Source organism: Leishmania martiniquensis, chromosome 13 (assembly GCF_017916325.1).
Source record: "Leishmania martiniquensis isolate LSCM1 chromosome 13, whole genome shotgun sequence".
NCBI classification, from domain to species: domain Eukaryota; phylum Euglenozoa; class Kinetoplastea; order Trypanosomatida; family Trypanosomatidae; genus Leishmania; species Leishmania martiniquensis.
The window spans coordinates 355,384-381,585 of record NC_090148.1 but is presented as its reverse complement, the minus strand read 5'-3'; the positions used below and the strand labels follow the sequence as shown (position 1 = coordinate 381,585).

Here is a 26,202-nt window from a genome sequence, read left to right as displayed (position 1 = left end):
GTGGGCGCCACTTCAGGTGGTCGATGTGGTGCATGCTGATCGCGTGTGCGTGTGGGAGCTCCGGTGTGGATGAGAACGCTGCCAGGAGCTGGGTGGGGGCACGTATGCACATACACAGACGCCGGGGGAGCAGCGTGCAGGAATGCGATGCGCGCGCACGCTCTTTCTCCCTCCCTCCCTCTCATGCAACCCGCATTGATATCGAGCCGACACGCGCAAGCCTTCTCCAAACAAAAGAAATCGGTGTCCGCAGCCCAAGAAAAGGGCGCTCAGCAGCGATGCAGACGCTTGGAAAAGGGAAGGACGGCAGGAGAGGAGAGTGCAAGGATTCTGCCGCCGATGCAGACCTCAAGCTCGTATGCTCCTCTATAAGCCTGTGTGTGTGTGTGTGTGCTCCTGTGTGCCGATGGGGCACACAGGAGGTCACTGCCATCGCTACACGCGCAGCCCGTACGGCACGCGATCGCCTCTCCGACCCCCGTCCTATAGCGTGCGCTCTTGTATCGCCTAGCCCCTGCTGATGCCGTTGTGGAGGCGTCTTTCTCGCCGCGCTCCTCTTCTGTCGGCCTCATCTGTTGTAAAGGCCACCCCAATCACCTCTCCTCATCGCCCTCTTTCGAATCTTCGCGACTGTCTGAAGTCATTCTGTTGTTGTCTCCTGTGTGGCATCTCCTGATCCCACTCCTCCCTCACCCCTCTCACTGGTCTCGCGCCCATCCGCACCATTTTCCCTCCTCCTCCCCCCTTTTCGCTCTCCTCTGCATCTTAGCCAGAGTCTGGTGCACAGCGGGAGGAACGCGGACATGTCGACCGTACGTCGTGACACGCTCGTGGCAATCGAGCGGGAGAAGCAGGCGGAATGGGCTGCAAAGAAGCTCCATGAGCTCGATGCTCCGGCGCCTGGGGAGGTGCGGCCGGCGAAGTACCTGACGACGTTCCCCTTCCCGTACATGAATGGCAAGCTTCACCTCGGTCATGGCTTCTCACTCACCAAGGCCGAGTTTGCCTCGCGCTTCCAGCGCATGATGGGCCGCCGCTCGCTCTGGCCGTTTGGCTTCCACGTCACCGGCACCCCGATTGCCGCGTGCGCGCAGAAGATCGCGAAGGAGATGCAGCAATACGGCAACCCGCCGCAGTTTCCAGCGGAGCTGCTGGAGGAGAAGCCCAGGACGCCTGTGGGGAAGGAGCCCACGGCGGCGGTTGGGCAGCACAAGAGCAAGCGCGGCAAAGCTGGGCCGGCAAAGCCGCAGTGGATCATCATGCAGAGCATGGGCATCCCCGACGCGGAGATCCCAAAGTTTGCCGACCCGCAGTACTGGTTGGACTACTTCCCACCGATCGCGATAGAGGACTTGAAACGCTTCGGCTGCCACATCGACTGGCGCCGATCCTTCATGACGACGGAGCGCAACCCCTTCTTCGATCGATTTGTGCGATGGCAGTTCGGCATTCTGCGCCGCAAGGGCCTGCTGAACTACGGCAAGCGCTACTGCGTGTACTCGCCGCGCGATGGCCAGCCGTGCGCCGACCACGATCGAGCCAGCGGCGAGGGTGTGCTGCCGCAGGAGTACACAGTGGTGAAGCTCCTCGTGCAGGACCCCCTTTCGCAGCCGTGCTTCGCCGCACACACGGACGTCATTGGCGACCGCAACGTCGTGCTGCCGGGCGCTACACTCCGCCCTGAGACAGTCATTGGTCAGACGAACTGCTGGGTGAGCAACCAGTTCAACTACAAAGCTTACTACGTGCGTGACGCGAAGGGCGTGGACGAAGTATTTGTCATGACGGCCCGCGCTGCGCGCAACATGGCGTACCAGAACTTCTACGTGAACGGCCAGACGGGCGTTGATCCAGAGCCGCTCTTCGAGGTGGAGGGGTGGTGCATGGTCGGGATGCCGCTCTCGGCTCCGCTGGCGCCGTACAAGACGATCTACACACTGCCCATGTCCACCATCACGGAGGCGAAGGGTACGGGCGTCGTCATGTCCGTGCCGTCCGACTCGCCTGACGACTACATTAATTTTTCTCAGCTGCTGAATAAGCCGGACTACCGCGCGAAGCTGGGAGTCAAGGACGAGTGGGTGCTGCCCTTCCAGATGATTCCAATCATTGACATTCCTGAGCTGGGGACGGAGGGCGCCAAGTTCATGTGCGAGAAGCTCAAGATCAACGGCCCGAACGCGACGGAACTGCTGGAAGAGGCAAAGAAAGTATGCTACCAGCAGGGCTTCTACCACGGCACCATGATCGTGGGGCCCTACACCGGCGTCAAGGTGAGCGAGGCCAAGATGAAGACGCAGCGAGACATGGAGGTGGCTGACCAGTGCATCCGCTACTACGAGCCGGTGCGCCAGGTGATGAGCCGCAGCGGTGACGAGTGCGTCGTTGCGCTGTGCGATCAGTGGTACCTCGAGTACGGCAAGGACGAGTGGAAGAAGATGGTGCAGGGCCACCTCAGCAAGATGGACATGTTCTGCCTCGGCGTGCGCAACGGCTTCGAAGAGACGCTGAACTGGTTAGCAGATTGGCCGTGCAGCCGCACCTTCGGCCTCGGTACCTACCTGCCGTGTGACGCGTCGCACACTATGATTATCGACAGCCTCTCCGACTCTACCATCTACATGGCCTACTACACGATCGATCGCTTCTTCAACGTCGACGTCAACGGCTCAACGGACCTGTGTGGGAAGGCGGGCAACCCGTATGGTCTCGCGCCAGAGATGTTCACGGAGGAGGTGTTCGAGTACATCTACCACGGCGTCGGCGATGCCGCCACTGTGGCGGGTGCGGTGAAGATGCCGGTCGAGTCCCTGCAGCTGATGCGCAACGAGTTCGAGTACTGGTATCCGGTCGATCTGCGCTGCTCTGGCAAGGACCTCATCCAGAACCACCTTACGATGTTCCTGTACAACCACGCCGCTATTTGGTCAACGGACGAGGGCAAGTGGCCGCAAGCGGTCTTCTGCAACGGCCACATTCAGGTCGACAGCGAGAAGATGGCCAAGTCCAAGGGCAACTTCATCTCCTTGCGCGATGCAATGGACATGTACGGCGCAGACGCCACGCGTCTTGCCTGCGCCGATGCCGGCGACAGCATGGACGACGCCAACTTTGTGCGCGAGACCGCCGCCGGCTTCGTGCTTAAGATGACAACACTGCTGGAACAGGCGAAGGAGACAGTTGCGCGCACCGACTTGCGCAGCGGCGACTACAACGAGTTCGACAAGATCTTCAACAACACCATGAATGTCATCATCGCACGAACGGAGGGCTTTTACCACCGCATGCAGTACCGCATGGTGCTCAACACGGCCTTTCACGAGCTGGGGAACGAATACAGCCAGTATAAGATGTACTGCGACGACCTCAACGTGCATGCACAGCTCAGCCGCCGCTACTATGAGGTGGTGGCGCTGATGATGATGCCGCTGGCGCCGCACACAATGGAACACTTGTGGCAGAACGTACTCCAGAACGAAGGCTCCGTCGTCACTCAGCCGTTCCCGAAGCCGACGACGGCGCTGGACTATTCGTTGATCGTTGCGGGCCGTGTCATGACGACCGTCATCAAGGAGATCCGGTCGCAGGTCATCAGGAACTCGAAAAAGCGCGGCCCGATCGAAGAGGTCATCGTGTACACGCGTCGCGAGTACATGGACTGGCAACGGCAGGCACTCGAGATCCTGCAGGAGCTCTATCAGTCTAACGGCAGCACCTTTCCGGAGGATATGACGAAGCAGGTTGTCTCCCGCGACCCGAAGCTCATGAGCAAGGGCCTGATGGCCTTCATGTCCTTCGTCAAAGGCAACGTGGAGAAGTATGGAGCGCAGGCCATGTCGGCGCAGCCCGTCATCGACGACGCCGTGATGCTGTCCAACGTCACGCACAACCTGAGCCGTCTCTCTGGTGTGCCGGTGGTGCGCATCCTTTCCGCCGAAGACGAGAGCTACAAGGAGCACGACGCGGCGCGCCGCAAGTGCCTGCCCGGTGAGCCTTCCATCGCCTTCCCGCCGGCAGCCAAGAGCCAGTAGAACAAAACTACGAAAGGCGCCCCTTCCCTCCCCTCCCCCTTGGCGTGTGCTCGCGTTCTCTTTGTCGCCCGTAAATGCGTGTGTGGGTGTTCAGTGTCCCCCTGCTCCCTCTGTCTGTCTGTCTGTCTCCCGTTCTCTCTGTCGCCCGCTCGCTGACTATTCCTTCGCCGCTCTCTCTCTCTCTGTTGTGCGCCTCCTGCAGTGGCGGAAACGTTTCCGCTGTCGCTTCGAAGTGTAATCCTCACCCCCCACCCCCCTCCCCTCCCCTCCCCCGTGGCGTGTGCACGCGTGTATGTGTGTGTGTGTGTGTGTGCCACTGTGTAAGTCTGCGTGTGTGTGTGTGTGCTCCCCTCGCCACCCGGCGCCTCTCTGCATGGTCACCCTTTACCGCTTCCCATGAGACCAGAGAATGAGGGAGGCGTGGATAATGCGTAACCGATTCCTCGTCAGCCAAGCCAACAAGTTCGATCGGAAAAGCGCCGAACGCACCAACACGCCCGAACTCGCCGTCGCGGGTGTGGTATGTGTGTCTGTGTCTGGCTGGTGGCGCACCTTTTCTAACAGGGACTGGTCGCCGTCTTCGGCGCGCACACATCCGGAAGAGAGAGGCTCACGGAGCGTGCCGGCAAGGAAAGCACGTGGACCTCTGCTCGGCGTGCAGCGTAGAGAATTCAAGGGGTGTTACGGGAGCAGCTTCCAACTGCTTCCACGAGCCATACCAGTGAGTAGAGACGGGATGAACAGAGGGCATCTGTGTCGAAGCTGTGCAACACACGCTAGTGGCGAACGCATACCTATTCCCGTACCTTGCCCCGTCGCATGAAGCAACTCGACCCACCGCCGCCTCTCTCACCCCCTGTCCCGGTCATCTGCTGCCCCTCCTTGGGCTGTGCGCAGTAATCCTCTGTTGGAGTCACCCCTCTCCGGAGGTACGCCTCTCTCTCTCCATTCCTTCACCTTTGTGCCTTCGCCACTCAGAATTTGTCTCCACACTGACACACACACACACACAGACGCACTGGCTCACTCAGGTAAGGGCAGCGTAGTACATCACACCACTACCACCACCACAGGCAGCAGCAGCAGCAGCAGCAACGAGGTGAGCCCCGTTTCTTTCTGCATATACGTGTATTCCGCCCCCACCACCACCACCCCCTCGGTGCACACACACACACACAGACGCACACGCCTGCGTGTCAAGCATTTTGTCAGGAAGCCGCTGTCCTCTGGGTAAGCTGAGACCCAAGACCGGAAATGGGGCAAAATATGCCAAAGGCGCCCAGCGCCAACAAGCCCGAAAAGTGGGAGCCGCCCGTGGCGCCAGAGATCGGCAAGCGCAAGAAGAAGCGGGGTCCTGATGCGGCTACGCGTATCCCAAAGGTCTACCCTAACCGCGCTTGCCTTCTCCGCAAGTACCGCCTTGAGCGATGCAAAGACTACCTTCTGCTCGAAGAAGAGTTCCTGCGCACGATCAACGCCCAGCGCGACGCGCAGTCGAACCTGGAGGAGGGTGCGATGGGTCACTACGAGGCGGAGCTGAAGCGCGTGGAGGATATCCGCGGCACCCCGCTCGAGGTGGCCACGCTGGAGGAAGCAGTGGACGACTCGCACGCCATTGTATCCATCTCTGGCACCGAGTACTACGTGCCCCTCATGTCCTTTGTGGACAAGGAGCAGCTAGAGTTGGGCTGCAGCGTGCTGCTACACGATCGGCAGCACAGCATCGTCGGAGTGCTCAAGGACGACGTCGACCCGCTGGTGAGTGTCATGAAGGTGGACAAGGCGCCGGAGGACACGTACGCCGACATTGGTGGGCTGGAGCAGCAGATACAGGAAATAAAGGAGGCGGTCGAGTTCCCGCTCTCCCACCCGGAGCTGTATGACGAGATCGGCATCAAGCCGCCGAAGGGTGTCATTCTCTATGGCGTCCCCGGCACTGGCAAGACACTGCTCGCCAAGGCCGTCGCGAACCGTACGAGCGCCACGTTCCTGCGTGTAGTGGGGTCCGAGCTGATTCAGAAGTACTCTGGCGAGGGCCCCAAGCTGGTGCGCGAACTCTTCCGGGTTGCCGAGGAACACTCGCCAGCGATTGTCTTCATTGATGAAATCGACGCCATCGGCACGAAGCGCTACGACACGGACAGCAGCGGCACGAAAGAGGTGCAGCGCACCATGTTAGAGCTCCTCACGCAACTGGACGGCTTCGATAGCAGCAACGACGTGAAGGTAATCATGGCAACGAACCGCATCGACACCCTCGACCCGGCGCTCATTCGCCCAGGCCGCATCGACCGCAAGATTGAGTTCCCCTTCCCAGACGAGAAGACGAAGCGTCGCATCTTCGAAATCCACACGAGCCGCATGTCGCTCGCCGACGATGTCGACATCTCGGAGTTCATTCATGCGAAGGATGAGATGAGCGGTGCGGATGTAAAGGCAATCTGCACAGAGGCCGGCCTGCTGGCCCTGCGCGAGCGCCGCATGAAAGTATGCCAGGCGGACTTCATCAAGGGCAAAGAAAATGTGCAGTACCGAAAGGACAAGTCAACGTTTTCGCGCTTTTACTTGTAAGAGCCCCACCAGTGGAGCGCGCGCGCGGCGGCGGCGCAACGCATAGTGTTGGGCATGAAAGGTATGTGTGTGTGTGTGTCAGTGTCAGTGTGAGTGTGAGTGTGGAGGGGGGACGACACGCTTACTCGGTGGGGAGGGGGGAAGGAGGCGGGAGGTGCTGCTCGCTTGTTGCGCATCCTCTCTGCGTATCTGTGTACCCCCGTTAACGTTACGCCTCATCTCCTTCCACTTTCCTCGTACCTGCCACACACACACACACACAGACACGCACACAGGAAAGCAGGTAGTCAGGGAGACGGAGACCACCACCACCACTGCCTCCCCTCTTCCCTTGCTCTCCCCCGCAACCTCCCTCGAGAGGAGGCTCACTTGAAGTGCATATGCGTGAGAACGCGCAACGAACGGGTGAGCAGCAGCGCCGTCTCCCGTCACGTCCTCTTTATGTTTCTCTGATACGTCGACTTGGCTTTACCCCTGATGTGTCTGCAAAGTCGTATGCGTCATGTGCGCGTCTGCATGAATGGTGCGCTTCCAGCTGTCGTGGTGTGCCTTCGGTGCTCTTGTGTCTTGCGCCCCCTCATGCCCTTGCCGCTCACTTTGTGCAGCGTAGCCCTTCCCCTCCTCCCCCCTCCCCTCCTTACGCACGCCACCACGGCCCCCACTCCACCCCACCCCTCTCTCTCGCTCGCTCTCTCCCCTCCCCCTCTCCCCGTCGTGTTGGTGTGTCGGGCCGCTTGTTCCATTGCCTTTGGCTTCGAAGGCGTGCTTGGGGCCTTTTTTTTTCTCGGCTGGCTCACGCCGATGGGCTCTGCCTGCGGTGACTCGGCCGACAGGCGAGCGGCATCACCGGACGTCGTTGCAGTGTGAGCGACCCTGTGCGCCCCCGTTGCGCCGGCGCGTACGAAAACAAAGGCGGAAGAAAAACGCAGAGGAAGGGAGCGAAGCAACGAATGGGCAGCTCACAGGAAACGTCTCAAGGGAAGCGCAGGATGGGTGGAGGGACGCGTGAGAGCACGATGAGAGAGAGGGAGGGAGCGAGAAAAGGACGGGAACGACTTGGTGGTGTATACGTGTGCAGCTGTCTTCGCATAGGTAGAGGCGGTGCGTCTATGCTCCGCGCCCTCGAGAAGGGTGGGCCAAGTACTAAGTGAGGAGATCACCGCCAAACGGTGCCGTGCTCCTTCCCCAGCACTCCCACACACAGGAAGGGGAGTACCGTGAGACGGTCGTGTGGGGGCTAAGCGCTTGAACAGATCGCACACGCGCGCACGTATGTGCTGAGGTAATGGGAGGCGGGGGAAAAGTCCTCTCTCCTCCTTCTTTGTGAGCTGGACGAGCTCTTCTCGCCGCGGGGCACCCTTTGCATTCCATCGCTCCTCTCTCTCTCTCTGCCCCCTTCCTCTTACCTTCTCGACCCCTGCAAGCGCACGCACTCACGCATACATCATTCCTGCACAGAGCAAAGGTGCTTTCCCACTCGCCTGTGTTCTCAGAGTAGCCGTGACACTCCCCCTCCTCCCCTGTCGTGCCCCTCTCTGCGCATACGTGAGCAGAGGGAGTCTGACCTCTGCAGTTGATCTCAGGCCCTCCCTTCTCGCTTGCGACCTTCCATTCTTCGCTCGTGCCCAACTGGCGTCGCGGCTCACGGCCTGCCCTCTTTCCTCTTCCCACACCCTCTATGAAACATTCTATTCATCACCATCACCATCGCCGCATCCCTCGGGCGCACCCGTCTTTCTCTATCTCACTCCTCCGCTCATCTGCCTTGCCCCTACGTGAGGCTACGCTGTCCACACACACACACAATCGCTTACATCCTCTTCTCCCTCTTTAAAGGGGAAAAATCTTTTCTTCATTCATTCATCTTCCAGCACGTCCCCTCTTTTCCCCGTTCTCCCTCTCTCCCTCCCTCCCCCTTCACTGCTGCTGCTCCTGCTGCCTGTGCCTCTCAGTGAGCCATTCTGCCGCATACTATCTCCCCTCTCCACGCCCACACCCGCTCCGTAGGGGGCGCCTACGCGCCGCTGCCTCTTCGGTGGTGTCTCCTCTTTCCGCTGATGTAACGGGCTGCTTCATCTCTGTATGTTCGTCATCTCCCTCTCTCGCTTCCCCCCAACACACAAACACACACAGATATATATATATATTTATTTATTTATATACTCTGATTGGGCCCTTCACTCGACGCCGTGAAGACGTTGTGTGTCTGCGTTACTCTCTATTTTTCGCTTTGGCACGGTGTCTTCACCTTCGCCATTTTTCTCTATCTTCTTACGTTTTCTATGTCAGACTCTTCTCCCTCTCCCCACCCTTCTCAGCATATTTGGCGAGTGTATCATCGTCTACCGTGAGCTGCTGCTTCGTTGCGACACGGAAGGAAGAGGGCCCTGTACCTAGCCTTTCCTGATTGAATTTTTTCTTTATGGTGAAGCGTGGGCACCCAGGCACTCACACAGGGACACAGAAAGACGCTTGCGTTGTGCTGCTCATCGCACGTGTGCCAGCGAATTTTGTCCGTGAGAATAGGGAAAGTGCGTCCGACAACAAAAAATCCGCAGCGCCTCGCTGTACGGGTGGTGAGGCAGAGGACGCATCGACCTCTAAGTCGGCGTGCTGCTCGAGTACTACGGCGTGGCGGTCTTCGTTTCAGCGGGTGCAGTAGAGTTGGTCGGGTGAGGCGCTCTCTCCCTCTCTCTTGCGTCGCCCCTATTCGAGCCGCTGTATCTCCCTCTGCGGGTGTGCCCCGTGCACTGCCGAGCGTATTGTGTCGCCTTTCCGGCGTGTCGACGCGAACTCGCCGTAACCCTCGTCAGTTCTTTTTCTTTTCGCTGTATTGCACGGGAGCGAGCCAAAGAAGGAGGTACACACAATGGGCATTGCGCAGGCGCGCCGCGGTGGCAGTGGGGGTCCACACGGCGGCATGCAGCCGTCCTGCACCAAATTTGATGGAGCGAACCCCCTCTGTCGCGCTCCAGACCCTGTCTACTGCAAGGGTGGCCTGCCGTCACTGTCCAGCCGGGAGTCATCGCCCTCGATGTCTTCTTATGCTCAACCGTTGAGCAGGCTTGGAATGGCTGATGGACGGCGGCAGCAGCGGCAGCATTCTTCGCGGCTTGCAAGCGGCGGCACCTCAGGAGGGCGTGGGGGCAGCCGTGGGAAGTCGAGCCGCAAAGTGACCGTAGCCGTGGAAGAGGCAGACGGCGCACCACACCGCTGCTTCGCCTCCCCTGGCATCAACGCGTCGGCCTCGTCCGAGTTGATGAGTGAGACAATCGCCTCATGCGGCTCATCTGACGCAGCAAAGCCGCGGCTGGCGTTCAAGGAAGCACGGGATCTCCTCCTCGATATTTTCTTCCCTCGCCAAGGAGAGCTGGAGTGTGTGCTCTCCGGCTTCCTCAGCCGCGAGGACTACGCGCTTATGCAGAGCTTCTGGGCGCCTTTCCTGACGCCAGAGCTGAAGGATACGTGGTACCTTGACGCGGTTATGCTCTGCGTGCTCGACAAGGGTCACTGGCGGTCGTCGAAACACTTCAGGCAGCTCATGACCGCCTCTCTTAACCGAGAGGAGGTGCTCCAACTGAATCAGCAACGACGGGAGTGCAGCAATCAGCTGCGCGAACGCCTTATGGACATCAGTGGTGCCTTGATGGAGCAGAGCGGCCAGCGTGAGAAGAGGAAGAGCCTGCAGACGCTTCTCAAGGACTACAACCGCCACAAGGCCTCCCTATCTCGAACCTCTGCTGCGGAGTCGTGTGGCAAGCAAGGCGGCACTGGTGAGCCTTTCCATAGCCGCACCAGCAATGCTCAGCCTGCCCAGCTGGGCGCCCAAGGCATGTCATGGGCGACGCAGTGCCACGAGTTGCTGAGCGTGTCGCTCAGACGCCTACAGACGACAGTGTCCATCAGCTTTGACTGCTTCGACCTCCTCGCCGCGCGAATCCCCACCGCCATCGTCACCTCGCTGCCGAGTCAGTACTTCTTGCCCTCCGCCCCGGTCGTTTATGCGGAGGTGGCGTACCATGAGAAGAAAGTCGGCGACCTCGAGGCGCTCTGCTTCTTCGTCTCCATCGAGTCTCGGCGGCGGCTGCTCAATGGGCACGCGCCGGCGGACATTAGCCGCGGCGCAGCAGCACACAGTAGCGACCACCGCAACGGTGACCCCGCCGTCTCCGCCCCGTGCACCCACGAGGACGACGAGGGACCGATCCAGACGGCGCAGCAGCTCTACTCGGCCGTTCGTCATGTTGGACTCGTCGTGACCACCGCTTGCTCATCGATGGTGCTGACAGTGCTTTTCCAACTGGCCGATGTGCTGCACGAGCGGCAGGCGTTCTGCGACAAGAAGGCGAAGGCGGCGCAGCTCGACGTTCCGCTCGAGCAGCTGATTGGCCACAAGGCGGCCACTGTGCGCACCTACTCGGGTAAGCTGGTGGAAGACCTGCAGGAGTTGAGGTACTACGCCATCACGGGTGAGATGTCGCTGTCAGTGCTGGCGAGGCAGCTTGTGGCACGCTTTTGTAGCGAGAATCGCGCCCGAATCGAGCAGCTGCGAAAGCGCTACCCCAAAATCTTTACTCCCTTGGAGATGATCGCAACGCCGGAAGAGCAGAAGAACTTTGACGTGACCCAGCTGCTGAGCGGGATCGCGCTGAAGCTGATGTTCTTGACTGGCGGTGGCCAGCGCAGCATCGTCGCGGATGACCGTCGCTTGCCGTCAAGCGTGCAGCGTATGACAGACGACGTGGCGCTCAGCAAAATGCTCGAGGTTCCAATACTGAATCAAATTTGCTGGGTCGCGTGCATGATGGGCATGCCCATCATGTCGAGCCACGGCCTCCTCGCCCAGAAGCACCACGGCAAGCCGCTTAGCTTCATCGAGATTGACGAATGCTGTGGGGTGCTGCGTGCGCTGTTCCAGGCCGTCGGTGCTCTGCCGTGCGGCAGCGCCTGCCCACAGAATATCAAGGAATGGTTTCCACTCTTTCCCTTCTACGCGGTGAACTCGGAAGGCAAGCGTATCCTCATGTACCTTTACACCGCTCAGGCCACCGCCATCCAGCGAGTGCCGCTGACGCTGCAGAAGGACATGACACTGCTATCCTTCGCCACGGCCTTTCAGAGCGCCAAGGGCAGAAGTCGGGTTGACATCTCCAATTACTTTTTTGAGCCGAACTTCACTGTCGGCTACGCGCACCGCAGCACAGACAGCAGCGACAGCGGAGTCAACGAGGATGGGGCGCAGAGGTTGTCGGCGTTGAGCGGGCCGTGCTCGCCGTCGGCGAGCAGCAGTAGCGCGCCGCAGCGCAAGAGCCCAAACGCAGGGTACACAGCACCCTTCAGCGCTGCTCTCTCGCCGACGGCAGCAGCTGGCAAGCTTCAGAGTGTCACGCACCGCAGCCCTTCATCCTCCTCCGACACGTCTGCCTCGTGCAGCACGTTGATGGAAGAGAACCGTAACATCGACGTGTACACATGCGTCAGTCCGCAGGTACAACTGTACCTCCGCTGCAGTAACGAAGCGACAATGCGCCGTCACCGCGTGACGGAGCTGACGCCTTCCGTGAGCTCCACCTTCTACTGCTCGGCTCGCGATCTAGAGGCGGACCGGCCGGACATAGCGCAGGCCCTCCACCGGGCTATGCCAAAGCTGCTCCCTAGCGAGGGCCTCTTGGTGCTTCGCTGGACGTCTGGCGAGCCGCTAGTGACCTTCTGTGTTGGTGACCTTGTTTCCGTCATGGCAGAGCGCGTGGCCGGGTTGCTAACACGCGGTGGTCATGAGGCAGGGGCCTCGGACTCTGCGAAGCCGACGCCGCCGTCGCCGTCGCAGGGGCACCCCTCAAGCCCACGCCACTTCACCCGTGCGTCACCCAGTGAGGCAGAAGTCAACGGCGCTTCGAGTCCGTTGATAGGTAGCGAGGGAAGTGTCACCGGGACCGTGAACAGCGCGACCGGCGACACGCCAGGGGAGAGAGCGCGGACGCAGCTGGTCAAGATCGATGAGCCCGAAAAGCACAGCAGTGCGATGGCCGTCTCCTTTGGCAGCAAAGAGGGTGCTTGCGGTGCCACCTCGGAGGACGATCCGGCCACTGCGTCTAGCGGCAGTTATGCAGCGCCGGAAACGGCACGGGTTTACCAGGACGTCATGCACGACATCCTCGGCGTCAGCGAGAAGGTTAGCCATCGCGTGGCTGTGCGCTGGAGAGTGCTCGAGGTGCTTCCGTGCAGCCTGCTGCCCTCGCGCTCTGGGCGCAGGAGCGGGGGCACGTCATCGAGCGTGGTGACGGCAACCGGGAAGAGCGAGCGGGCTGGCAGCGCCAATACGTACCACGGCGAGGTTGTCTTGCGAGTCGCAGCCCTAGACATGCCGCTCACCGTCCCGCTGCGCATCTTGACCATCGGCCATGAACGCGCCTCCATGAGTGTCTTCACCTTCGACAACAAAAACAATGACACGGTGTGCTGGTCCAACCCGAACCTGATCGACTCCATCTTGAGCAGCGGGGGGCAGCAGGAGAGCAACACCAGCAGCCGCCATGCATTGGTAGACTCCATGTTGGTGGCCGCGGGAGACGGGCTCGCGCAGCCGACAGCCGTCGCCGCGCGAGGCCGTCACGCCCCCAGCGGGCTGCTCTGCGACACAGAGGAAGCTCTGCACAACGTCTTCTTCTCCATCGGAGTCCTCCTCGGCAACGCCATCACCAACGGTGTGTACTACACCGCCCCCATCGCACCGCTGGCGTTCCTGCTGATGAAGAAGGCGGTAAGCAGTGGTGACTACTCATTCAAAAACTTCATGTGGCTGGAGCCGGCGGACGGTAACCTGCTGAGTTCAACGGTAGCACTGAACTCTGCCTATGAGATTCTGACCATGTCGGACCACCAGTACGTCCTCTTCCTTCAGCTGCGCGGCCTCACCAACCCCGACGCACAAATCTTCCCGGTCCTTCACAGCCTCGCTGATGAAGTCCGAGAGGATAAGGCGTCACGGCAGCAGCAGCAGCAGCACCGCCGTCGGAAAGGCGCGCACGACATCGACTTCATCTTGCGCCAGCGGCCGTCAGACAAAATGAGCGGCTCGACGCCGCTTGGCTGCTCGCTTAAACCCCCCCGCACCTCGGCGAGTGTGCTGGGGTACTTAAAGTTGATTCAAGCCCACAACCGCAAGGGCAGAACCTTTCACCGCAGTGGTAGTAGCGCGCACTGCTTCTCACTTGGGGCGGACGCGCCAGTGAAGGAAAGGCTGCAAGAGGGACGAGCCCAGCCACAGCAACCGCTGGCGATGAAGAGCCACGCCCCATCTCAGGCGCCGGATAACCAGATCAAAGACCTGCAATACAGCCATCTGCCCTCCCGCCGCGAGTACATTTCACTTTACCTCGTGAACGATCTCACCTGGAGCTCTGTCCGCCGCGATGGCCACGGGAGCAAGAATAAGGAGCTGTGGGTCAGCATGGCCCGTGGGTTCATGACCTCATCTCTAGCGAAGAGTCCTCTCATGACGCACTGCTGCTCACGCGTGATCAGGGAGGTGCTGTGTGTGCCGGATGAGGGGGAGGAGGTCCCCTTCCGACGCTCGTGAAGGGTTTCTGCGCACACTGGCCAACGCACGCGTCCATTATTTCATTGCTTGTTGGTGATCCCTTTCCACTCGAAACTGCTCATCCTAGCACAGCAGGGGCGTTTCCCACCCTGCGTCTGCGGGTGAGAGGGGAGCCGCTGCCTTCATCGTCTCTCTCCCACCTCTATACCTCCCCCCCCACACACACACACACCGCCCCACATCACGGAGCCTGGGCTGGCAGAGACGCAGAGCCGAGCAGTTATGGCCAAAGAAAACCAAAGTCGTCCAGCGCTGCGGATGTCGGCGGCCATGCGCCGAGTGGCGTTGCGTCGGGGCGGCATGCGGCTGTGGCCATGTCTGTGCGAAGCGGACGGGGCGGGTAATGCTCGAGGCTGAGCTGGCGCTGTGCCCAGCTGAACCGCGTCGGTGCATGGAGGTCCTGCGTCTCTGCCCGCTGCTCTGCGCCGCCACACGGTGGAGGAGGGGGAGGAGGGGGAGCGAGAGGGGTTGGGCTCGTGCGCTCTCTATCGCAGAAGTGAGCGCGCTGAGAAAGGTGCAGGAGAAGAGCGGGCGCGAGACTTGAGCGGCACACACACACAAAAAAAAGCAGTCTCATTGTCCCCCTCCCCTCCCTAAATCCCTGTGCCTCCCTCTTTCCCTCCCCCTCCCCAACGTGCCTCCCTCTCACTGTGGCCCTCCCTCTCTCTCTCGCTGGCCTCCATTCCACCGCCACTGCCCCGTCACACAGCTCGTCATCGCCGTCACGTTTGATTCTCGTTGTTTCGTCTTCCCTTTGTGTGTGTGTGTGTGTGTGCTGTTGTTAGCGGTTGTGGCCCGACTGCCCCTCTCTTTCCGTAGGAGGACGTCTAAGGGAGAGGCAGTGAGGAGAAAGCGGCGCGCTTTCGCTTCGTGCGCGACTCATCCGTCCTCTGCCAGCTAGCTGAATACGGAGAGAGAGAAGGCAGGGCCCTGAACTGTCTTGCAAAGAAGCAGCGCTGCCGCACGGCATCCTCACACACGTTCCCCGCACGGCCACCGGCCCTCCCCTCCCTTCACTCTCCCCCGAACGCTCACACGCTTTTCGCCGTCTACCTAAGTTGCCTTCGCAAGACGCCATGATCTGCATTCTCGTCATCATTGCCGTCAACATGGCGGCCTTCTTCGCTTACATGTTCACGCGCATGTCGAAGGTGGCCATGGACCCGACGATGTTCAAGCACTTCAAGCTGATCAAGCGCACCGAGGTGTCTCACGACACGTTCATCTTCCGTTTCGCCCTCGAGAACGAGAAGCAGTCACTCGGTCTGCCGATCGGGCAGCATATTGTACTCCGCGCCGACTGCACAACGGCGGGCAAGACGGAGACGGTTACGCACTCCTACACGCCCATCTCTAGCGACGACGAGAAGGGCTACGTAGACTTCATGATCAAGGTATACTTCGCCGGCGTCCACCCCAGCTTCCCACACGGCGGCAGGATGTCGCAGCACCTGTACAAGATGAAGTTCGGTGACTCGATAGAGATGCGAGGGCCGCAGGGCAAGTTCACCTACCTCGGTAACGGCACCTCCCGCATTCAAAAGCCGGGGCAGGGCTTCATCACAGAAAAGGTGGACGCCTACGCGGCCATCGCCGGCGGCACTGGCATCACCCCAATCCTGCAGATCATTCATGCCATCAAGAAGAACAAGGAGGACCGCACAAAGGTGTTCCTTGTGTACGGCAACCAGACGGAGCGTGACATATTGCTGCGGAAGGAGCTCGACGAGGCGGCTGCCAACGACGACCGCTTCCACATATGGTATACAGTGGACCGCGACATCTCACCAGAGTGGAAATACGACATTGGCTACGTCCGCGAGGAAATGTTCCTCAAGCACCTGCCCGTGCCCGACATGCTCGGCGACGACAGTGTGCCGCAGAACGCAGGCATTACGAAGGTGATGGCGCTCATGTGCGGCCCACCGCCAATGGTGCAGATGGCGATCAAGCCAAACTTGGAGCGCATTGGCTACACTGCCGACAACATGTTCAGCTTCTAATGCGGCAGTGCCGAAACGGAAGGCGAAACGTGTGAAAGATGTGAAAAAGAGAGGCAAGGCGATGGGAGGGGTGGGGGACGGCGACTTTTATTGCATCGATTACGTCTGCTCCCCCGTTTCTGTCCACCTCTTTGTGTGTAGTGTGTGTGTGAGTTTGGTGATGGCTGCACTGAGAGGCAGAGGAGAAAGGTGGGCAGAGTGGCCCCTGATCTCATTGTCCTCCCCTCCCTGTCTACCTGAATGCGACGCGCGCTTTACGGTAGAAGAGAGTCGGAGACGGACGAGGAAGACGGTGGGCAAACGCAGGCCGAGGAGACAGGAGAGGTGGCCACGTCCAATAAACAGAAAAGTGCCCGCGAGAGCCCCAAATTCATCGGCTTCAGCAAGACAGCGCGGATGTCATGCCTTAGTTACCATCATGAGGGGGGCTCCACCACAGTGACCACTTGCGTGCGCGCTTCCCCCCCCCTTGCCTTCCATGGATCAGCAGCGCTTGCTTACGCGATGGTGGGATGAGTGGCGGGTGAGAACAGTTTTTTCATGCTCTATGCGGGCGGGTGGGCGCTTTCGAGACGCTGGTACGCCACAAGCAAGCGCGTCGAGATACGACGGTGCCGTCACACTCGCTCAGTCGCTGCGCTACTTTCTGCAGCTCGTTTAAAGTCGTCGTCCCCCTCGACCTTTTCGCTGCCTCTCAGTCAAGAGCGTTGCGCGCAACTTTTCCCCTCCCCCTCGCACTCTTCTTTCCCCATCTCAGTGTACTAGTGCCTTTCTCCTCCGTCTTCCACAGCTGGCGCGAATGGCCGCCTCCGTGGACAGCTACAGCCCCAGCACCTACCCGCTCGGCGGCACTGTAAGCAAGGCGCTGCTGATTGTCACTCCCGCTTTGGCTCGCGTGCGTGACTTTGTGCAGTACCTCAAGTTCAAGCTCTACGACGCCGGCTTCATCGTTGTGCGTGAGGAGCTGCGCCTGTTGAACTGGGAAGTCGCACAGAAGCTGACGGTGGCGCTAGAGCAGCCGCTTGTGCCGCCTGTTGGAGGGTCCTCTGCAGAGACGGTGACTGGCCTTGTGCGGGCACCAGAAGGCTTTCCCATGTCGCGGCTGCCGACGGCGCATGACCTGGTCGGCACAGCATATGTGTTTGTCGTGGCTCGCACCAACTGCCATGAGCTGCTGCAGTCCTTCATCGCGGCACAGCTGTGTGGCGAGGACGCCGATATGCTGGCGGCGTTCCTGGAGGAGCATCACGCGCAAGGTCGCCAGCTGCCCTTCTGGGCGTCGCTGACGGCGAACGGAGCGAAGAGGTCCGTAGCATTGCTGTTCCCTCGCATGCTGGCGGAGGATGTGCCGGCGCCAGCCGTCTCTCGAGAGTATGTGCAGGCCAATCTGAAGCAGGCCCTCGTACCCGCCTTGGCAGCCCTGGCCAAGCAGAAACCCGAGGACCCGCTGCGTTGGCTGGCGATGCACCTCCTGACAAACAACACGCAGGCTCCGCCGATGATCCCGACCCCTGAGTAGCCTGCGTGAATGGTTTCTCTCTCTCTACACACACACATGCACATATATATATATATAGACGCACACGTTTCTGTGTGTGCGCGTGTGTGTGTGTGTGCACGGAGTACTGTGCCTCAGGCCCCTGAAGACAGCGGCAGCGGCCTCACGCACCCTCTCCCGCACATGCTCCATCTCGCTCCCGTTTTTTTCAGATGTAAAGCAAGCCCACCGATTACACGGGGTACCCGCATACACGCACCCCTCCGCCCCGCCAGCAAAAGAGGCGCCCCTATCCCATACATGTGAGTACAGGGGTGTGGCGCGGCTTGGAGCACTGTACTCGTTATCACCCCAGAGGTGCACACACACACACACACACGGCCGCGCGCCGTGCGCTGTGCACAGGGGCACTGTCGAGTGTCTGTCCTCTTGACGCTCCCCTCCAGCCCTCCCTCTTTCTCTACCGTCGGAAAAAAGACGCCGCAGCTGGCTTGTCCTTCGGTGCATCGCCTCCAGGCCCACCATTTCGTCCGGCACACAAGGACGCAGACATGGGACGGGCGCCTGTTTACACCCAACTTGGCTACGTAGTGGCTGCGCTTCTTCTGCCCCCCCACTTCCCTACAGTGGCCAGCGACTGTTACCTCCTCGTGCACCATAGCACGCGTACTTCTCTTGAGCGCCCCCTCCCCGTGACCACAGTGGCGCTATTATTCGGGTCTAGCGGCGGTTGGCCGAGACGGCACGAGTGTCGGATCACGGAGGAGAAAGGGAAGCACCTTCCCTTGTCGCTGTGATGATGAAGGCGCTTGCTGGCTTGCGCTTCTGCACCATCCGCCTTCTCGCCGCATCCTTTCTTGCGCTGTTGTGTCTCAATGCCACGGAAGGGCCATGGCCGCTGACCACGCGAGCTGCGCGCGGTTTCGCCGATGCATACGCTGATGAACCCAGCGTGCATCCGCGCGACTACTACCTTGGCACTTACGGTGCGCGCTGCATCCACAGCTTGACGGGGGTCGTCACCTCCGAGGACTCTGCAGAGCGGCTTACCTGCTTCTCGGGCCGCGGCATCCGCGTGGCGTTGCTGGATACCGGCTTGTGCGCCGGCATCACCGAGCGCAGCCGCAACTCCGTCACCTGCACTAGCGTCATACCTGGGGTGGCGTGCGAAGATGCCGGCTGCGCTCACGGGACGCGCAGCGTGAGCGTGCTGGCAGGGCATCTCGCTGTGCCGCCGCTGACTGGAAAGCCGGCGAAAAAGTCTGCGCGGTGCAGCAGTGAAGGGGGCCTCTGCTTGACTGGTCAGTACTTCGGACTGGCTCCTGACGCCACCGTGCGTGTGTTTCGCGTCTTTGACCGACACAAGCGCACGCAGCAACGCTACCTTGTCCACGCCCTCGATACGCTGCTGCGCGAAGCTGAGGAAGGCGAAGCAGGTCGTCTACGCGGCGTGTGGAACACATCCGATTCGCACATCCGCCGCCGCCGCGACGCGACTGTGGATGTCATTAGTCTCTCCTACGGCAGCGAAGACTACTACGATAACTCACAGGTGCAGGATAGGCTATACCGGCTTATGCATGAGTACGGCGTCATCGTCGTGGCGGCCGCCGGCAATGCCAGGCTGCGCTTCGGCAGCGTGCAAAGCCCAGCGGACATGCCCGATGTGTTGGCCGTTGGCGCCCTTCGAATCGAAAGGCATGGTACGTCCCGCCGGGCGACGCGAACGCGACGCACTCTCGGCACCCATGCACGGGGCGACCCCGCGGCACATGCCCTCTCTCACCTCAGCCGCTCGGCAAGCGTTCTCGGCGACCTCGCTGAGTCCTTTTCCGCGGGTGGCGGCGACAAGTCTGTGGCGCGTTTCTCCGGGCGCGGCCCCACGACGTGGGAGCTGCCCTTTGGTGCTGGTCGTGCGAAGCCGGACCTCATCGCTCTCGGCCAAAACGTGTGGGCTGTTCAAGGCGTGTCGGCAGCGGCATTCGCCGCTGTAACGCCACGAATGCGTCATGCTTCACCAGCGCTGCAGCTGCGCTCTGCATCTGGGACGAGCATTGCTGCCCCTATCGTGGCGGGAGTCGTGGTGCTCTGCCTCGAGGCGGCACGGTCATCTAGGTCCGTTGTCACAGCACCGAACATCACCAAAGGTAGTGCTCTCGACAGCCTCCGTCAGAATCGAATCACCCGCATTTCTGACTCGCTGCGGGTCCGCGCGGCGATCTTGCGCACGGCTACTCCGCTAGTGGAAACTGCAGCATCACCGCCCCTATCGCCTCACTCCCCACCCGCGGCAGCTGCGCACAGCGACCCCTCAGCAACGGCGGCCCATGAGCATCCTCGCCGAGTGCTGGCTGGTGTACCGCTGCTGCAGCTTTACGCTCGCTACCTTCACGTGTCGCGAGTCAGCATTCTCGCTCAAGGAGCGGGCGAGGTGCAGCCACTCCGCGCGCTGCACGCCATCATCGCAGGGACACGCGCGCCCACGAGCCTCAATGCACCCGACCCCTTGCGCACCTGCGACTCTTTCGCGATACCACCATTCGTACGCATTGGGTGTGAGATGCCAAGTGACACCAGCAGCATCGGTGTCGGGATTCCGCAGCGTTGTCGACCTCCGCATGATCCGGCCGGGGCGGCAGATGTCGTCTCGCCGCTGCCGGCTCTACCCGGTGTGCCCCTTGAAGCCCAGCCCGCCGCGTACTGGTGGCCCTTTTCGGACCTCCCAGTCTACCCCGGCGCCACACCCGTGCTGCTGAACATATCCATACACCTTTGCCCCTCCCCAGCCTCCGCTGCCGCCGATTGCGCTTCCCCTGACACTGCAGCAGCGCCACGTGGCAAAGCGGCGCGCCTTGAGTCAGCAAGGCCGTATGCCCGCGTGGCATATACACTCACCAAAGTTAGCGGATACGCGCGTGCGCGTGAGGCTCATCCATCAACGAACAGTAGCTGTCATCACGGCGCCCAGTCGATCCCCCTCTTCTCGAGTGGTGTGCCAGATGACCGTCGTGCACGCTCGCACAGCTCGGCGTCGCCTCTGAACTCGTCGGCACGATACGCCTCGAGCCGCACATCCTTCACTGGAGGCGAAGTGGAGGGGGGTGAAGATGCGATTCTGGGGCCGCGCCATATGCGAAACGGTGAGCCTCCGTCAACGAAGCGGCGGCGCACGCAGCAGCGGTGGACGCGCCGGCTTCTACGCGTAGCGACGGAGCTCACGGTGGTGGCGAGCAGGTCGCGGACGCGCTCCTACTTGGGCAAGCAGCAGCCGTCACCGCCGCCGACCTCCTTCAGCCTCTCCGTCGCCATCTCATCCCCCACGTCCGCACACACGCGTCTTTGCTACGACGCGGCACGCGAGACAGTGGTCGTGCGGCGAGAAAGGGGGAAGAAAGCGCAAAGTGGTGCGAAAGGCGCTGCGCCTGGTCAGAGGTCTGCTAACAGCCACGGCAGCCCTGACGAGTGGCATACGAGGAACGGTGCGGAGGTGCCAAAAGACACGGACAGCTGCGTTCCGCTCCTTCACCTGTTTCGCGCCCTAGACGTCGAGGGTGCGCTGCACATCTTCACCGGTGAATCCTCATCTCAACCCACGCTGACCGTGCCTTTCGCTGTTCGCGTCGTACAGCCCCCACCCCGCGCGCAGCGAGTGCTGATTGACACGAGCCTCGACTGGTTCAACCCTCCAAAGGCCACCTCGGACTTGTTCATCGCTGGCGACGACCCGCACGAGTCCACTGCTGGCGTGGCTCCGCGGCGTGGACCACGGCGCCAGGGCGATGAGCGGGCCTACGCCGAGGCGAACGGCGGCGACCACCCACACACAAACCTCTCTCTGCTGTGGCTTTACCTGCGCCACACACTTGGGATGGCGGTGGGGACGTTTCCGCTACTGCGCATGAGCGCCATGGCCTCTTCCATCGAAGCCGGCGGTAGCGCCGCGCTGTCCCCCTCCGCAAAGCGCTTGTCCAGCGCCTCACTCGCAAGGCAGATGGCACCAGCGGATGCGCTGGCCCAAGTCGGCACGCTGATCATCGTTGACCCGGAGCTGCCGCTAACGCCTGGCATGCGGCGCCTCTTGACTCATGCGGTGCTCAGCGGAGGCGCGAACTGCTCAGCAGATGGCCTGAACATTCTTCTGGTAACGGAGTGGTACAGCGCCGATGTGGCGGCACAGTTACACTGGACGCGCGACGAAAATTTGTATGAGACGGATCGCTCTCGCCGCGGTAGCGGCGCCGAGGCGTCGGAGGCAGCGGCCGATGTGGATGGCGACAGGAACGTGGTGCGCCACCTGCGGGCGTATAGGCGACTGGCAAACAGCTCCACCCGCGGTCTGCCGGGCTCTAGTCACGTGCCATCATGGAACCGTTGGCTGTCGGAGGTGACGGCTGCATCAGGGGCTATGAGCAACGGCAGCGGTTGCAACGTTGCAGCCAATCAGACCAGCGAGGGACTGCGAGACGTGAGGCCTGCGCGACTGTTTGAGCTGAGCGAAGAGCTGGTGATAGACGGTGTATTCGTGGTGAGCGCTGCCGCGCCGGCAGGGGGAAGCGGGCCGGATGGCCATGGGGCCACTACGTACGGCGGCGGCGGCGGCGTGAGCACATTGGCGAAGCCGGCGGATCTCCGCTCACTTGGGCACCTCCGCGCCGCTGGTGTGCTGCAGTGGCGTCTACCCGCGCAGGCAGCCGTGGAACAGGAGGGAAAGGGAATTGCCTCGGCTGGGGCGTCGAAGGAGCTGCGCGAGGCCAACGTCAACTCCAGCGGTGGCGGCACCCGCTCCACTGATTGCCCATCAAGCGCGCAGACGGTGCCTTCAACGGTGGCCGGTGAGGCTGTCATGTGCAATGTTTTGCTGAGTTGGGCACAGCTGCAGCGGCGCCTCGTGAAGCGTACCATCGTCGGCACAAGCGGCGGTTCGTCGTCTGCGTCTGGGAGGGCAGAGGGCGCAGCGGTGGTGGTGGACGGCTGGGAAGATGTGCTGATGGGAAGGAGAGAGGGGCATCCGGTCCGCATCGGCGGACTGAAGCCGGTCGAGGCCGGCCAACGGGCGCCAGACAAAGCCAACGCAAGCGCAGTCACCCCACGCCTCACGCATGGCATCCTGGGCTTCCTCGCACTTCCACCACCCACCACGTGTGCCGCCGCCGCCCCTGCCTGTCGCTTCCGACGTGGACGAATAGCCATCGTGACCGACTCGGACTGCCTCTCCACCTCAGACCGCCACGCTCAGGACACCCTGGATGAGCTGGAAGGCCTCCTCTATCCGCCGTCCGCGTCGTCATCGCCACCCCCGGCTAGGTGTGCTACGTGGGAGTGCTTTGCACGCTCTCCTGATGGGCAGCGCCTCCTCCAAGCCGAGTCAACGCAGAGCTCCCTGTGCGTCGAAGTAGTAAAGGAGCTGCTGCTGTGGGCACACACAGGAAACTGGCACCGCTGGCGGGACGCTGCGCAACTCCACTGTGAGGCGCGCACATGGGCCCCAGCCGCCCATTGCGGCACGGCAGACACCAGCCCTGGCACAAGCCTCACGCTCGAGGCCGGCGCGTGGACGGTTGACGTTGACAGTGCAGAGGACACCGGCGCCGATGACCTCCTCGGAACAGCGCCAAAGCGCGCGCATGTGGGCGAGGTGGTGTGGCGACTGTGGGCCGCCTTGATGGAGAGCACAGCAAGCGGCGCGGTGGCGTTCCTCGACGGTCTGGAAGGCCGGGATCGATTTCAAGACATCTACAAAGCCGGGCAGGATGCCGCCACGGCCAAAATGATGCGTGCTCTGATGGTGAGCTACCACGGAGACTGGCGCGTGCATCTGGAAGACAGTAATATGTCGCCTTCGAGCACCGGCGCCGCGGACAACTCCTACTCGAAGCCTCAACGTACCACTGTAGGCTGGCGGAGTGGTCAACCAACGATGCAGCAGCCAGCGCAGCAGACCTCATTGATAAATCGCCTGCTGCCATTGAACGACTTGCTCCTCAGTCTGCGGTGGATGCAGCATCCAGTAGTGCTTGGTCAGCTCATGGCTACTGCAGGCGTCCTCCTCGGCTTGTGGTTGTGGCGTGCGTGGTCGTTCTTGCAGAAGCGGAGACGTCAACGTGCATGACAGCCCGCTGCGGTGCTTGTCGAGCGTGTCCAGTTGTTCGTGATGCGGGAGAGGCACTCGGTGTAGGGGACTAGACGGAGTGAAGAGGTGGCGGAAGCCAACAGGAGTTCACTGATGTCGGTGTCGAAGCGTCACTGTGGCGCACAGCTCTCTCCCCCTCCCTCCCTCTCTCTCGCGCCCGCACGCACCATCTCTGGCCTGATGCCGGCGAGCGTCCAAATCGGTGCGTGTACCCTCTCGTGCGCACGGCTGAGCGCGGCTGTGGCTGCGCCTATGTAGTCGCAACGTTTGAGTCAAGGCGATCACCACTGCGATCCTCCGCCTTCGCTATCACTTCAGGGACTCGCACAGAGCAGACGAGAGGGCCACAAATCGCAGTCCCGTGCTAAAGCCATGACGAACATGCACGCACAGAGAGGCCGATACACGCCGCAAGGACGGGGAGGTGCTCGTCGTCAATGAGCGGACGCGCGCGTGGCCGCATCGGCTTGAATGTGCGCGGGTCTGCGCCGTCGGCCATCGGATGCGCATTTGGGCTCGTGATGCGCACACGCACACTCCTCCTGTGTGCGGCGATGATGTGCAGGCCCAATGCCCACCCCCACCCCTTTCCCCTCACTCGCTCTCTCTTCCTCTTGCCCTCACCCTCTGCGTCACACACACACACACGCACACCACCCAACATGCACAGCAGCAAAAAGGGCCGTCGCGCGCTGTTCTCACCGGGTCGGATTCGGCTAGGCTTCATCGCGGTGGGCGCTGGTATGAGGCACCTCTCTCCCTCTCCCGCTCTCTGACGGACGTATGCAGCAACGCTGGAGTCATCGCCCACGCTCCCTTCGACTCGTAACTGCCGTCTCTCCGCCCCTTCCCCCTCCCCTCCCCGAGCTGAGCTGAGCAAAAATGAAGTCGATTCGCCCCACCGCAAAGGCGGACTCAGTGCGTCTTCCGTACAGCACCACAGTGCACCGCCGCCGCCACTCAAGCTCGGTGCTGTTCCGGGTCGCCCGTGGCGTCGGCGCAGTGCTGTCAAAGGCAATTCGCTTGAGCCAGCCGCCGTCGCTCGAGCCGCAAAGTTCATCGGACTCCGCTGAGAGCGAACAGCCGCCGTCGTCGTTGGCCACGGTGCCGGTCCTCTCGCCGGGCGACATCCTGCGTGACCTCGCCTTCTTCGTGCAGGCCTCAGAGGTCCATTTCTTTTCGACCCACCCATCACTGTGTGCACAGGTGTTTGGGTTTGTTCCCGGGGAGGTCTTCGAGATGAGCGGCGGCCGTGCCGGAGCGTCTAGCGACGGAGGCGAGTCCGGGTCCGCCAGCAGTATTGCGGGGGAGGTCATTGTTGTGGTCGGCGCACGCGGCGGCAGGCTGTGGGTGTGGGCGCACGGCGCTGCAGCAGCGCGAGTGTTGCCGGTCCCTGAGCGTGGCCCTTACGGCACACCATCTAGTGCAGCGCAGGTGCGAGTGGCCATCGTACAGCACTACCAGCTGCGCCAGCTCGCGCACTCTCCAAGTGTGCAGCGCTGCGCCAGGAGTAAGGCAGCGCGGGGGCAGGACGTTCAAGGGGAGCTCACCTGGACCGTTTGCGCAGCCTATCGGTCTCTCTGCGCCCGCGCGCACGCGGAAGCTCAGCGGCTTTACACGCCAGATCAGCTAGCATTCCTGCAATGCGCTCCTGACGTGTACGTGGCCGCCACAAAGCGCGGTGATTCCGTTGTCATCTTCCCCCCTACCGTGACGCCCGCGACGAGAGAAAGCGCAGAGCCGCCGCCGCCGCCCACAGCATCTTCAACTGTCACAAGCTCCATATACACAGACATCGCACGTCGCACACCGCATGCCGCCGCCGTGGTTCTGCTCACACCGCGCGTGGCGCTAGTGACTGGAGCTGTCGGCTGGGCAGGCGAGGGTGAAGTGCTGCTGACCGATTTGCTCACTGAAGAAGAGGGCTATGGCGAGGCGTCTCTGTCCGCCTCGGTGGTCATCCGACGTGAAGAGCCTGACGGGCACGCGCATCCGCGAATGCGGAGCGTCGACTGAGCCTCCGCTGCAAGCAGCAGTGCGTACGCAGATTGATATGAAAGACCACAGTGCTGAGACGGGTCGCCATTGGCGGCTTCACCGCAAGCAAGAGATGTACACGATGGGCTCCACACTCCTTTCGCGCGTAGGGTGAGCGCGTAGGTGCGTGATTAAGTGTCGTGCACCACCCAACGTCAGTTGAGCTGCGCTTTTTTTCGCTCTCGTTCGCCTGCGCTGTCGACGAAGAGAGGGCATAGGCTGAGGACGAAGGTATCTAGTTGCCGGCTCTCCCTTGTTGCACGGCTGTATGCATGTACCTGCTCTCATTGTGCCGCGGCGCCGGCCCTCTGCATGCATGCGCGTATGTGAAG

General features: G+C 61.5%; 7 protein-coding genes across 7 annotated transcripts; all 7 read left to right on the top strand.

The window, feature by feature from the left end:
* Nucleotides 1-803: 803 nt before the first annotated feature.
* On the top strand, nucleotides 804-4,031 carry LSCM1_05923 (uncharacterized protein; the record flags this gene model as incomplete). Its single annotated transcript, XM_067323358.1, has 1 exon — nucleotides 804-4,031. The coding sequence occupies one exon, from the start codon at nucleotides 804-806 to the stop codon at nucleotides 4,029-4,031; it is 3,228 nt and encodes a 1,075-aa protein (XP_067180309.1).
* Nucleotides 4,032-5,285: 1,254 nt separating this feature from the next.
* Nucleotides 5,286-6,602, top strand: LSCM1_05922 (uncharacterized protein; the record flags this gene model as incomplete). The annotated part of the gene is made up of 1 exon (XM_067323357.1): nucleotides 5,286-6,602. The coding sequence occupies one exon, from the start codon at nucleotides 5,286-5,288 to the stop codon at nucleotides 6,600-6,602; it is 1,317 nt and encodes a 438-aa protein (XP_067180308.1).
* Nucleotides 6,603-9,672: 3,070 nt separating this feature from the next.
* On the top strand, nucleotides 9,673-14,181 carry LSCM1_05921 (uncharacterized protein; the record flags this gene model as incomplete). The annotated part of the gene is made up of 1 exon (XM_067323356.1): nucleotides 9,673-14,181. One exon carries the CDS (start codon nucleotides 9,673-9,675, stop codon nucleotides 14,179-14,181), a length of 4,509 nt encoding a protein of 1,502 aa, XP_067180307.1.
* Nucleotides 14,182-15,278: 1,097 nt separating this feature from the next.
* Nucleotides 15,279-16,205, top strand: LSCM1_05920 (uncharacterized protein; the record flags this gene model as incomplete). Its single annotated transcript, XM_067323355.1, has 1 exon — nucleotides 15,279-16,205. The coding sequence occupies one exon, from the start codon at nucleotides 15,279-15,281 to the stop codon at nucleotides 16,203-16,205; it is 927 nt and encodes a 308-aa protein (XP_067180306.1).
* Nucleotides 16,206-17,004: 799 nt separating this feature from the next.
* LSCM1_05919 (uncharacterized protein) lies at nucleotides 17,005-17,724 on the top strand (the record flags this gene model as incomplete). The annotated part of the gene is made up of 1 exon (XM_067323354.1): nucleotides 17,005-17,724. The coding sequence occupies one exon, from the start codon at nucleotides 17,005-17,007 to the stop codon at nucleotides 17,722-17,724; it is 720 nt and encodes a 239-aa protein (XP_067180305.1).
* A 775-nt stretch (nucleotides 17,725-18,499) lies between these two features.
* LSCM1_05918 (uncharacterized protein) lies at nucleotides 18,500-23,812 on the top strand (the record flags this gene model as incomplete). The annotated part of the gene is made up of 1 exon (XM_067323353.1): nucleotides 18,500-23,812. One exon carries the CDS (start codon nucleotides 18,500-18,502, stop codon nucleotides 23,810-23,812), a length of 5,313 nt encoding a protein of 1,770 aa, XP_067180304.1.
* Nucleotides 23,813-24,715: 903 nt separating this feature from the next.
* LSCM1_05917 (uncharacterized protein) lies at nucleotides 24,716-25,849 on the top strand (the record flags this gene model as incomplete). Its single annotated transcript, XM_067323352.1, has 1 exon — nucleotides 24,716-25,849. The coding sequence occupies one exon, from the start codon at nucleotides 24,716-24,718 to the stop codon at nucleotides 25,847-25,849; it is 1,134 nt and encodes a 377-aa protein (XP_067180303.1).
* Between the last annotated feature and the right edge of the window lie 353 nt (nucleotides 25,850-26,202).